Source organism: Rattus norvegicus, chromosome 7, assembly GCF_036323735.1.
Source record: "Rattus norvegicus strain BN/NHsdMcwi chromosome 7, GRCr8, whole genome shotgun sequence".
Taxonomy (NCBI): Eukaryota; Metazoa; Chordata; class Mammalia; order Rodentia; family Muridae; genus Rattus; species Rattus norvegicus.
In genome coordinates this window covers 88,677,453-88,690,559 of record NC_086025.1, presented here as the reverse complement: position 1 = coordinate 88,690,559, position 13,107 = coordinate 88,677,453, and the positions used below count along the sequence as shown (strand labels likewise).

At 41.5% G+C, this 13,107-nt stretch overlaps 1 protein-coding gene across 3 annotated transcripts in view; it reads right to left on the bottom strand.

Moving 5' to 3' along the window:
- Col14a1 (collagen type XIV alpha 1 chain) overlaps positions 1 to 13,107 on the bottom strand; it is a 215,113-nt gene that overhangs the window by 136,380 nt on the left and 65,626 nt on the right. For all 3 annotated transcript variants that reach the window (XM_039079204.1, XM_039079205.1, NM_001130548.2), the window contains exons 9-13: positions 12,201 to 12,362; positions 6,885 to 7,036; positions 5,695 to 5,824; positions 4,087 to 4,232; positions 160 to 289 (exon numbers count right to left, since the gene is read on the bottom strand). In XM_039079204.1, coding sequence (XP_038935132.1) covers positions 160 to 289; positions 4,087 to 4,232; positions 5,695 to 5,824; positions 6,885 to 7,036; positions 12,201 to 12,362 — 720 coding nt within the window. The remainder of the gene's footprint in view (positions 1 to 159; positions 290 to 4,086; positions 4,233 to 5,694; positions 5,825 to 6,884; positions 7,037 to 12,200; positions 12,363 to 13,107) is intronic.

Below are 13,107 nucleotides of genomic sequence, written 5' to 3'. Positions count from 1 at the left end.
AAAGAAATACATTTCTTTTCCTAAGTAAAATATATGTTTCCCTAAGTCACAATGACCTCTTGGGAGGTTTCTATCAAAACTGGCATTTTCAATTCAGAATCTGACAAATTTCTTTGGGGTTTTGTGGTAGCATCTCGTATTGATCCCTGGCCCACTCACGGGTTGTCTCTTGTCCTGTAGCAGGGTCACTGGCCTCTTCTCCAAACATGGCATACACAGTGACTGTATATTCTGTATTGGGGAATAGCCCACTCAGTTCAATGTCTGTGTGTGTCTCACCGATTTTCATCTGAAAAAGACACATGCAATTAGTTCATTTCCCAACGTGTGCGCTATTCACTCTGATAAGAGTAGAACTGAGTAAAGGTGGTACTCCCTAGTCTCCTCACAGCGCCTACATCAAACAAGCTTCAAGCAGAATTTCATGTCTCTCAAGTTGTTTTACACTTGGAAGCTGATAATATAGAACCCCAGAAAACTGAGTTCCTCCACCCCCATGCTGTGTTGGGATAATGCTTTACAGCTGGACAAAGGGTAACTGTAGCCAGAAGAGCATTGCTGTCTGGTCCCCAGGAAAGTGGGGGTGGAACTGAATTAGACATATTCTCTAGATGTGTGCCTCAGAGCAGCATGCTGGAGGCAAGTCCAAATGGGCATTTGTTACTGCTTGCTAATTCTAACCATTCCTTGGGCTGGATGCCTGGTTCTGCTTCAAGCTCAACTGCACTGGGCCAGTTTTGTCACCCCATTTAACAAGGAGGCCATCTGGAAAAACTGCAAGTCCCTTCAGGTACTCAGATGAGATAGCCTTAGCATGACACCCAACTTGTTAACTTGTCTCCCAATCTTGGGATAATGTTTTTGCCCTTTGAAGTTTGTCAAACTATATATAGGCTTTCTCGTGTGACAACTGAACATCGAATATCTGACAGGCAGTTTTATATTGCAGAGGGAAGAAAAATATTCCCCATAGTCTCCAATCTCGCAATCCAAGTTAAGTTTCTAAATGCTGAACTATCTGAACACACACAACATATGTCCGTAGATATCAATATATGTAGCTCTTACTCGGATATAATAACTATTAAACATTTGTCCTCTACAGTTCAGATTTTAGAAAGGTCTAATGCATACCAATAAGAAAGAAGTTTCTCTGTAGTCCTAGCTCTACCTCCACACTGTCCTAACAGATTTGTAACAAACTGCTACGTATCCTGTGTATTGGTATGTATGTATCCATCCCTGCTGGATTTCATCAACTTGCCAAAAACCTACCCATATCTGGGATGAGAGAATCTCAGCTGAGAAAATGTTCCTCACTAGACTCATCTATAAGCAAATCTGAGAGACATGTCTTAATTAATGATTGATGTGGGCAGGTAGCGCTAGGCTTTAAAAGAAAGCAGAGTGAGCAAGCCACAGGGAACAAGCAATTAAGCAGCATCCCTCCACGGCCTCTCCTTTAGGTCTTGCCTCCAGGACCATGCCTTAAGATTCTGCCCTGACTTGCTTTGATGATGCGCTGTGATATAGAAACAAGAGCCACATAAACCTTTTACTCTACACGTTGCTTCTATTCGTGATGTTTTATCACAGTGATAGAACTAACACAATGGTTCTTATCACTGTTTAGTTTTATAGAGCCTAACAACATACATAAACAAGGCCATACTAATATAATTTTGCTTTTTTCCCTCTATCAATATTTCAAGAGTTACCATGCTGTTACACGGGTATACCACTATCATTAGTAATTCTTTTATGGTATTCTTTGATATAAATATACCTATTTTAGGGATAACCACGGTTATTGTTGACAATGTTCTGTTACAATGAGTAAAATTTCACTGAAAATTCTTTCAAGCTGAGCTTACTGACACTTACTTGAGAGGTAGAGGTGGGAAGATCAGTAGTTCAAGGTCATCCACACTAACCAGCCCCTTGAGAGGTCATCCTGGGCTATATGGGATTCTGCGTGAGTGTGTGTGTGTGTCTGTGTGTTTGTGTGTGTGTGTTTATGAGAGACAGAGATAGACAGAGACAGAGAGACAGACCACAAAAGAAGAAGCACTACCCTCTCATCATTCATCTTTAAAACAGTACACATGTTCAACATGTCAAAATATTGTCCACATCAGCTGTATTATGAGGAATGATCAGGAATGATGGCATGGGTGATGGCATGGTTCTCACATGCTCAGTCTGCTTGGAGCTATCATACTTTAAAGAGGGCGCGCTGCTCTGTCGATTGCCAGCTAGTATCCTTTCATTTCTGTTTTCTTTGAGTCTTAGCATCTTTCCAGCACTAAGGTTAAATCTTTCTTCTGCCAAAGTAAAATTCAGACCAATTCTAAAAGTGAAGAGAAACAGCCTAAACCAAAAGAAAAAACAAACAAACAAACAAACAAACAAACAAAAAACGAAAACAAAAAAACAAGAGAACACGCATCACTGAAACTTGTCCTTGAGACTCAGAGTCACTGTGCTTCAGCTTCTACGAACCTGGGTAGCTGGGCAGGCCTTTGACAGCCAGAGAATCACGATCCAAACTGCCTCTCTCGTCCATATTCAGAAGCAAGGTATCTATCTACCTGAGTGGCATGGACAGAATGTTCTCTTTTCCCTTTTATGACTACAGTATCCCAGTACATTAAAAAGCCTACACACAATCGGTGGCAATGAAATGTTTATAAAGTCAAAAGGAAAAGCCCAGTGGGATTGGGGAGGTGCTTCAGACAGTGCCTGCTGCATGGGCAAGAAGACCTGAGTTCAAATCCCACAAATTTTGTGAGAACTAGATGGAGTGGTACATGTATATGACCCTGGCTCTGGAGAGGCCAAGACAAAAGGATCCCAGGGCTCACTAACCAGCCAGCCAAGTCTAGTTTGTGAGCTCCAGGTTCAGTGAAAGACAGTGTCTCAAAATAGTAACATGAAGAATGAATGAGAAGCCATTCTAAGTCAATCTCTGCGAGCTCGCTTGTACACGCATGCGCACACGCACACACACACACACACACAAATTCTTATTCAAGAGACATGTTTATCTGCCTCTCAAATTATAAAGACAAAACTTTAATTCAGTGAATACCACATAATTACCTATAAATTACATGACTTTCTCCAGAGTCATCTGAGAATATCTAGTATTTAAAACAACAAAAACCACTTTTCAAAATCAACTCTAAGTATCTGGGACAATCATGCAAAATTACAAGGCAGGAATGTTTAACATTATAAGTGAATAAGATATTAAACTCTGTGTACCGAATAAGATACCTTATGTCCATGAAATTAAATATAATTTGTACAAACCAATATCAAAATGCTATGTATAAATTTACTGTATAAAAATATTCCTTAGTAGAAAGATATTCACGATAGATGAAATTAAAATGGCTGGCTAGGAAAATGTCTTCACTTGGCAGATTACAATGCATGGAAGGGAACTGGGAGAGATGATGGTTCAGTGGTTAAGGGTACATCCTGGATTTGCAGAGGATCTGGTGGTTCCCAGCAGCTTGAGGTAATCCCAACCACGTCTAACTCCAGCTCCAGGGGATCTGACACATTTGAACACACACACACACACACACACACACACACACATACACATACACTCACACACACACACATTGACATATTTAAAATTATAAGACAATCTTTTAAAGATATTCTAAAGGGATGAGAAGGTGAAACTCAGGAATCAAGTGCCTGCCTAGTATGTGTAAAGTCCTTGATTTGATTCCCAGAACCATAAAAGAAGTTAGGAAACAGGGGAAGAAAAAAGAATGAAAGGAAAATCAAAGGAAATAGAATACAGACTGTGAATGAAATGTCATCAGAAGAGCTAAGAGTGTGCCTCAGCAGCACGACTTGCCTAGCACGTGGGGGATCCTGAGTCTAATCCTTAGCATTGCAAAGTAATGTATGATTGGCTTTTTTGTAATAGCCTCAAATGATTACCACCTATGTAATCTAGTTTGGCAATTTGAATTTTCTGAATTTTACACAATCAATGTTTGCAATACAAATTTTATCCGGAAGGCAAAGGTCCGAGGGCCACATTTGGTAGCCTGGAGTTACCTCTTTTTCATCTCCGGCCAGACCTTCTGTGAGAGGAGCATAGAGGATCAGATATCCTGTGGCGCCAGGCACTGCATCCCACTTGACTCGCATGCTGTTCTCAGTCACATCATACAGCTCGAGGTCGGAAGCCATGGGTAAGGCCACTGCAAGAGGAGGCTCTTTGTAAAACTCATTTACTACTACCCGTGAGAAAAAAAAAATCAAGTAATAAGAAATAAGAGGCCAAGCCTTCCAGCCCATTATAATACTCCCAGCATTCAGAAGAAGGCAGGAGGATTGTTTCAAGTTCAAAGCCAGCCTGGGGAACTGAGTGTCATCCTTTCTCAAAAATTAAAAACAAAAAACAATGTTGGCCATATTTCAAGAGTCAGGAGAGTTTGGGATAAAGCTCTAGGTCAAGGCTTGAAGTATAAACAACACTGGTGGAAAAGACGGATTTGTTCTTACAGAGCACACCTGCTTCTTAACCACATTCTCAAGTCCAGGGCTTCGCTTACACTTGCAACTCTCTGCACATGTTTCTTTTGGAGTCCCAACAACACTTCATGGCACTAACACATGCAAATGTCCCAATGTCCCTCAGACTCAGCTCGTTCAAGACTGAGACGTCCCTGAGAGGGGAAATGGCCATTAGACTGTTTCTGCAAAGGAAAACTATCTGGAGGAGTGGAAGAGAGACAGCTGGGGATGGCAGGATGGGAATGTGAGCAGAGGAAGCAGATGATTTAGGGCAAATGGGATGCATATGTACGAAAGCACCACAATGGAAACCATTACTTCCTATGGTAACTTAAAACTAATTTTAAAAAGAGAAAACATATTTCTCCAAAACAGAAGCATCGACACAAGCCTGGCAGATCACTGTCCGTCAAAAGCCAAGCACTGCGCAGAGGAAAAGCACTGTGGTCCTGGAATGTAGATTTTAGCATTGTTTACATAGTTGCTGCTCCATGAAATGCATACTATGTAGGCCAGTTTGGCATAGTGCCCAAGATGTGGTAAGAACAGTTTTTCACATGTCTAAATAATTGTCACTCTACAATTGTCTCTTCTTATGATTCTCTGAGTATGCACCCGATGTGTGGATGTATGTGCATGTGCATGTAGCACGCGCATGAGTAGTTGTGTTCATGTCCCATGAAGGGACTGTCAGGGTTCAGATGCTCCTCTGAATTACGAGATGAATATTGAGGGAAATTCACTGTGATACCCTCACTATTCCCCTAGGGGAAAGAAGCCCCTGAAGTTCTTCTCGATTCTGACCAACAAATTTGGTGCAGCTCTTGGTTCACAGAAGATATTTATTAAAAATGTTTGTTAAATGAATAAATGAATGAATGAACGGACAGAATGGATGAAATGAGTCTGTCTCCTTCACCACCACAGTTGCCCTCTCTAAAACATGCAAGACATTTGTAAAAATCCATTCCAAACACACAGCTGGAAATCTGCAGCTGCAGCACCATCTTCTCCCACATGCATCATGACGGCCACTTCTTGTGACTCTCAGTCAGGGTGTCTGTCCACCCCGATCAGCCCCGTTTAGGAATAAGCCACCAAAGCAAGCCTGTAGGTGTGTGAAGTAGAGGAGGATTAAATACACACATGTGGTCTCTGTTCCCCGCAGGCCTTCACTAGCCGTGTGGGCAGATACTGCAAACACTGCTATCTGGTACTCGGTTGAAGACATCAAGTTTTTCAACACTATGGAAGACACCCTTCCATCCGCCACCACCTGTTGAAAGAACGGTTTGCAAAGAAGATGAAATATCTCACGTGCAGAATTGAAATGAACAAGCAAACATATCTCCACTAAGAGCATCTCGTTAAATATTTTATTATTTGTGTGGGGTCTTCATTTCCATTATAGGGATCAAGTCTCCTTGTCTTGGTGCATAAGTGGATTCACACCTATGGAATGCATCCAAAGTTGTTTCTTAATTCATATATAATGCAAATCATGTCATTTCTGAGCTAATTATGGTCCTGGTCACATTCACATGACAACAGGAGATGTAATTTTCCCCATTGGCATGTTGGGAAACATTTGAAAGGTTTGCTTGTCATTTAAAAAAAATACAGCCACTGGAAGGATTTGGCTTATTTTTATCTTTGGACCAGATGATTTGAAACTCCGTGATCAATTTTGGTAATGCTTGAAACTAAAAAGAAGCTCAGGGATTCTGCCTGGGTAGAGAAGGACATTGTGAAACATTCTGAGGTCAACCAGAGGTTAGAACAACAAAAGGAAATGGAGATTTCATCATGTCTTAACTCAGTGAATCACTGCATCTAGGCAGGGAAGGAAAGGGCCCCGCCATTGGCAATAGGTGTTGTCTTCTGGCTACAACGAGTCACAATGGAGAACACTGGCTACAGCTGCTTCAAGATGGCTTTCCATTGCCCGGATCTCACAGACGTTCAGGAGATTCCAAATGCCAGAGGACTGGCCCATCCTATTACCCCATAATTTGGAACACACAGTCTTCACTAAGGCAGAAACCCCTCGCCACTCCCAAGCAGAACAAGACGCATGGAAACCTTAGTCAACTTCGGATTTGCTAATTTGGGGAAGAAAAGTAAACTAGCTTCTAAGTGCATACTTGACCCATCCTTAGGATGAGAGAAGGTGTGGACACAACTTGAAGAGACAGAGCAACAACACAGACATATAGAAATGTATTTCAAACCACTTAGACTATTTAAGGAGAAGGTTGTCCTACACATACAGTTCTGCTTCATCCCCACTATAAAGACGTTAGGGATTGGGAAGTCTGGAAAGATCGTCGTGTTACCTCCTCTGGCTTTCCACCTCTGGTGGGATAATACACAACTCTGTATTTTTCCACTTTTCCTGGGGAGTGAGTCCAGTTAACCATAAAGCTCCTGGCGGTGACTTCAGACGTAATCAGCTCTGTAGGTGGCCCAATGGTGGCAAGGGCTGAGGCTAAATGAAGGAAATACACCAAATAAATCTCATTCCCCAAGTTATTCCAATGACTGTAAGAAAAGCCACTAGGCAGAAGTGACTATTGAAGCCATGGTGCCCCCCTCAGAGTCTCCTCTGTGGAAAAATTGGCTCCATTTTTAATATTTGTACTCCCTCATTCATTCAAAACATTTACTTTTCACTAGAAACTATTCACTGAAGTAGATTCTTAGAACCCAAACTGAAATAAAACATAGTCCTTAATTCTCAGAAACTCTGACAAGGACTGTTAATAAACAATGAAACTAAACATTTAAGTGAGTGAGCACACATCCAAAGATGCTCTTCTGGGTGTCTTAGAGGTGTCACCTAGTGCTCGGCACTAACCCATGTTTGTAGATGAGAAAAGGGAAGCACAGCAAAGGCAAGGAACAGACCAGGTCTAACGAGGAGCAGCTTTCAAAGCTGAGATCGTATCAGGCTTTGTACAAATACTTTTCTGCATCAGAGGATGTGGCATCTACACTGAAGAGGTCGCGTCAGTAAATGATCGATATCTAAACGTAAAAGTGCGCAAAGAAAAAAAAAGTGCGCAAAGAAACTAACACATACTGAATAACCACTCTATGCCAGACATGTGTGTGCCATGTGCCTGTTAAATGGCTCTATAATGATTTGGGGCATGTAAAAGCTCAGTAGAGAGGGAAGACAACATGAAGAGGAGAATAAAGAGATTGACTGCTAGGATTTCTCAAGTATTTAGGGAACCCAATAGAATGTTAATAACCACAGCGATGAGAAAACTATTGTCCATGGTAGGTATCATATGGATTCTTATCAACTACATGTACAGGGTTGTGTGTGTGTGTATGTGTGTGTGTGTGTGTGTGTCTGTCTGTCTGTCTGTCTGTCTATAGACAAGACTATATGGGAAAAGTTCAGATCTGAAGTAGCCTCACTCTGAGGTCAGACAAATTTGTTCACAAGCCTACAGCTTGGGTGTCCAACCCAGTCCCAAGGGACCTGGTTTGAGGAAAACAGAATGATATAAGAGAGAAGGAAACTGAGCCAAGCATAATAATGAGACTCTCCTAGATACAACAGAGGCAAGAAATAAAACCAAACTCCTAAAATAAGACCTTGATACTGTTTCTCTTCCCAGATCCTATGAACCTACAAACCAATAATGTGGTGAGGGGCAAGGATTGAATAATGATGAATTTTTTTATCAAGAAGACAGAGCATGTGTGCTTTTCCCTACCGTCTGTAAGTACAGCTAAAAATTCAAGAGATTATGTATAAGACAAGCGTATGAAGGCACTCAAGTCAGAGAGAAAAAGAGGTAGAGGTAAGAGGCTCTGCAGGACCCAAGAAACACTACAGAAGTCATTTTCCTTTCTCTTTGGTGCTCAAATATCTCTAACTGCAAAGTAAAGGTACCTGGCAACACAGAAACATCAGCGTATTCACCCAAAAACTGTTTCAACAAAGACTGTTCTCTCTAACCAAAAACCAGGAAAAGTCTAGCATACACAGACAGAAAAAGCTCAGCAGTAACTCCAGACACACTACAGAAAACAACTGTACCTCAACTCTCTGATACTGTAACCTATGGCAACCAACGTTAAACAAGCCTCCCAAATTCTGCTCTGTTTTGACTTTCATACTATGTCTCAACATCTACCCCCATCCCTCCATCGAAGCCAAGGTGGGATGGAGAATCAGAAAACCCTCTCCTCCCCCATCCCTATCCGTGACAGCAATGTGAAACACCACGGAGAGGGCCTCCCTAACTTCCAACCCAGCCTGCTCTCCATGTTCTCCATCGTTTGGAGGCACACAGTAGTCTATCAGGCTTTCCCAGCTTTCCTACAATATGGAAGTCACTCCCACAGAACTGTTAGTAGAAGCCACCTGGAAGACAGACATGAGGGACCTCCTGCTTCTCTAAGAAGGTGGCTATGAATGGAAGGCCAGTGAGTAGCCCCTTTTCCCCCCAAGAAACAAAAGTAGGCAAAATAAGTAACCCAGACTTTAATCCTGACTAGCAGAAATAAAGTATTACTCTCAACTCTTGGCAAGTTGGGATCAGACGTGCAGCCATCATGGAACATATTAGTGCAAAGTGGACAATGAAAAACACAGTTGAAGCCAATGGCAACGTAATACTCTCAGGAAACAAAAGGAAAAACATCAATACTAAAATTAATGAATGGGCTCAACAGCAGCATGTGGACAGAGGGAAGAATCAACAAGCTTGTTTGCTAGCACAGAAATGACCTGACCTGAGCAAGAGAGATCAATGAGACTCAACGCTCCGCAGAAGTGGGTGTGCTGGCCCATGCCTTGCACACTCAGCACCTGAATGCGGATACAGGCAGAACAAGGAAATCAAGGGCCTTGATCCTGGTTATAGGATTGATTCAAGGCCAAATTGGACTATAGTTAGTTCAAAGACAGTTGTTACACAAGCTATCTCAGAACTGTGTTCTTTAAAGAGCTCATAGGGACAGTAACAGAGACTCAAGTACATTGGGAACATAACAAAATACCTTTAATTCATAACATCAAAATCTTAAAGGGGGATGAAAACAAAGTCAGAACTCAAACAGTACTTGAAACAAAATGCACTGTGCACAAGATAGATCTCAAGAATCCACACTCAGCTAACCGTACTCCAACTTCTGAACACTGAACTCGAAGCAGAAAAAAACCTTTAAAACATTGAGAGAAATATGCCCCCTATCTGAAGAAGAAGAAAAATAATTTATAAACCCTGGAAACCAAGAGGAAGAAGCACAACTCTGTTCAAATGTTCAGAAATAAAATCGTTTAGCAAGATCTCAACATCCAACAAAGACAAGTGTCAGCAACGTAGGGAAAACCAAGGTACTCTTAGAAAAAAGAGAGGTTTTTATCACTAGCAGACTGCCCTTTAAAAGAGATGAAAGGTGTGATGCTCTCTCACTGTAAATGAAATTAATTTTAAAAAAAGGAATCCCAGGTTATTACAAATGAAAAATGACACAAAACTTAGAATGAAGGAAGTATAATAAAATGTATTCCCTCAGGTTTTCTAAATTATGTTTCATATGAGTTGGGGATACAGATCAGTTAACTGAGTGCTTGTCTATTATGCAGGAAGCTCTGGGTTTAATCTCCAGAACCCCACAAACTTGCAATCCCAGCACCAGGGAAGTGGAATCAGGAGGGTCAGAAGTTCAAGGTCATCCTTAGCTACATCGCAAATGCATAAGCAACCTGAACTACAGGAGACACTGTGCAGGGAACTCTATGATGTTTAAAACAGGAATTATAAAACTTCTAGCTTTATAACTATCAAACATTCTATAATACGTGGAGGAATAAATAATAACACTACTTATGATACATAGTCATGGTAAAGAAAAATGGCTGGAGGTAAGGGAATTGTACGCATGTCACTCAGGAAGGAGGCTGAAACCTTAACTATAGACGAGTGATCCTCGTCCTAATGCTGCAACCCTTTAATACAGTTCCCCACGTTGTGGTGACCCCACAACCATAACATTATTTTTATTGCTATTTCATAACTGTAATTTGCTCCTGCCATGTATAATAATATAAATATCTGTGTTTTGTTATGGTATTAGGAGACCCCTGTGAAAGGGGCATTTCACCCCAGGTTGAGATTCACTGCTTTAGATTCTACAGACATCAAAAGAATGCTATACAAATTCTACACTTATAAAATACACCAATTCCTTGAAAATCAAAATGCTCTTTCTACAGGAGGAAATAAGGGAACAGCATCCCATTTCAATAGTAACATGCAACTTGGCATGAGAAATCAAATACAGAGGTGGATGGAGCCAACCACTGGACTGAGACCATAAACCTCAAAGGTTTATGGCTCAAACTAAAACAAAACCAGAACGAGCATGAACATTGGCGTCAATGAATAGAAACTGGATCACTCGTATGTTGCCACTTGGAACATGCATTTCTAGAGTCTAGAAATAGTCTAGAAGTTTCTAACAAAAGTCAAATTAAACTAAACAAAGAAATTAAAACCTTATTTACACAAAAATCAATAAATAAATATTCATAGTAGATTTATCACAGTGTCCTGGATTCTGGAAAGAATCTAGAACATGCAAATACTTGAATAAATGGTGGGACATCCATACAAGTGAAAACAAAGAGCCATTGATACACATATAATTTGGAAAAATCTCCAAAGAATTATTCAGCATGAAAAATTTCAATTCTCAAAGGCTGAACACTGGGTAGTTCCATTTGTATAACTGTTTCGAAATGAATATATACATATAGAGAGATACATGGAGACTACTCTTGGCTGTCAGGATTTAGTGAAAGGATAGTAAGAAGCAGTTAAATGGGAGTGTGGAGCAGCAGGAGCATGCCTGTGATGGAGATGTTTTTCCTTCTCAGTCTATTGTTGCTCACAGCCTGCGGAAGTTAGCGTGGCTCTGCCAGGTGATGCCATTAGGTGAAAGCTGGAAAAGACGGTGCTAGCCCTTTGTGAACAACTTATGTGATGGCACGATCACCTCACAACCAAGCATTTCTCTTGAAAAAATGGAATGGTCTAAATGCTAACACTTCAGAGAAAATCTCTGCCAGCCAAACCAAGTGTTGCTTACCTTCATGAGGCACTGGAAAGAAAACAGAGTGTTAAGAAAGTCAACTTGAAAAAAGTAGGAATTTTTATAGTCCATGGTAGACCTGTGCCCTCCATAATTGACTTATGTGCATGGTGAAAGGCCCATGAGCATGATAACCCTGTGGGCGTGTTTTCTCTCCTTATGGTTCAGCGTCCACAGTGCTGTGTCTACAGTGATACAGACGTATGTGTGTGTGTGTGTGTGTGTCTGTGTGTGTGTGTCTGTGTGTGTGTGTGTCTGTGTGTGTGTGTCTGTGTGTGTGTGTCTGTGTGTGTGTGTCTGTGTGTGTGTCTGTGTGTGTGTCTGTGTGTGTGTCTGTGTGTGTGTGTCTGTGTGTGTGTCTGTGTGTGTGTGTCTGTGTGTGTGTCTGTGTGTGTGTGTGTGTCTGTGTGTGTGTGTCTGTGTCTATGTGTGTGTGCGCGAGTGCGCGTGCGTTTGTGTGTGGTTGTAGACAGTGCCAGACCTGTGCAGGTTGTGATGCCCACATGCCTTGCGTCTCTCCTCTCCTCTCTTACCTTTAATCTCCTTGTCCTGCTCTTCCACTCTGGAGCATACGGTCCGGGTCAGGCTCTCCACCACTGTGTGCATCAGGTCGAACTCAGCGACATTGTACACATGGGTGCTGTCTGGCTCAGAGGCTATCTCCTGCAGCTCGCTCAGGTCGGCATTTTTAACCCCTGCCATGGAGGATAACAGGAAGGACGGTGATACTGCTGCAATTGTAGGGGGCTCGCCCAGTCAGAGAAAGCACCCTCTCCTCAGAGAGATGGATCCTTTATGCAGCCAATGACACTCAACAGGATAAGGAAAATATGGTGTATACACACACACAGTATTTATCAGCCACAGAGAGGAATGAAGTTATGCCATTTACAGGAAAAATGGATATAAATGAAGATAATCATATTAATTAAGCCAGTCTCTAAAAGGCAAATAATGTATTTTTTTCTCATTTATTGTCCTAGATTTTAGGTACAGAGGTACATATGAAGTCCTGTTTGAAAATATATGAGAGTACAAACCAAACTTTCTAAGGGGAAAAAAGGAGAATCATAAAAGAAGACAGAGGTGGGGGGAAACAAGGTAGTTGGGTTTGGTGGAATATATTGAAAGTACAGTATTTATTCGATTGAATAACTTTTTAATTGCAAAAGGAAAAATGTAGCAGTATCATGGCACACACCTTTAATCCCAGCAACTTGGGAGGCAAAGGCAGGAAGGTCTCTGTGAATGCGAGGCCAGCTTGGTCTACACAGGGAATTCTAGACCACACAGTGCTACATGGTGAGGTCCCATCTCAAAAACACAAGAAAAGCAGCAGGGGAATGTTTCATGTGGGATGCTTCCTAAGTAGTTAGGTGCTGATTTTCACAGCACACGCCAACAGGAGAATTAACTTTGGCATAAGTTCTTCTCGCACAA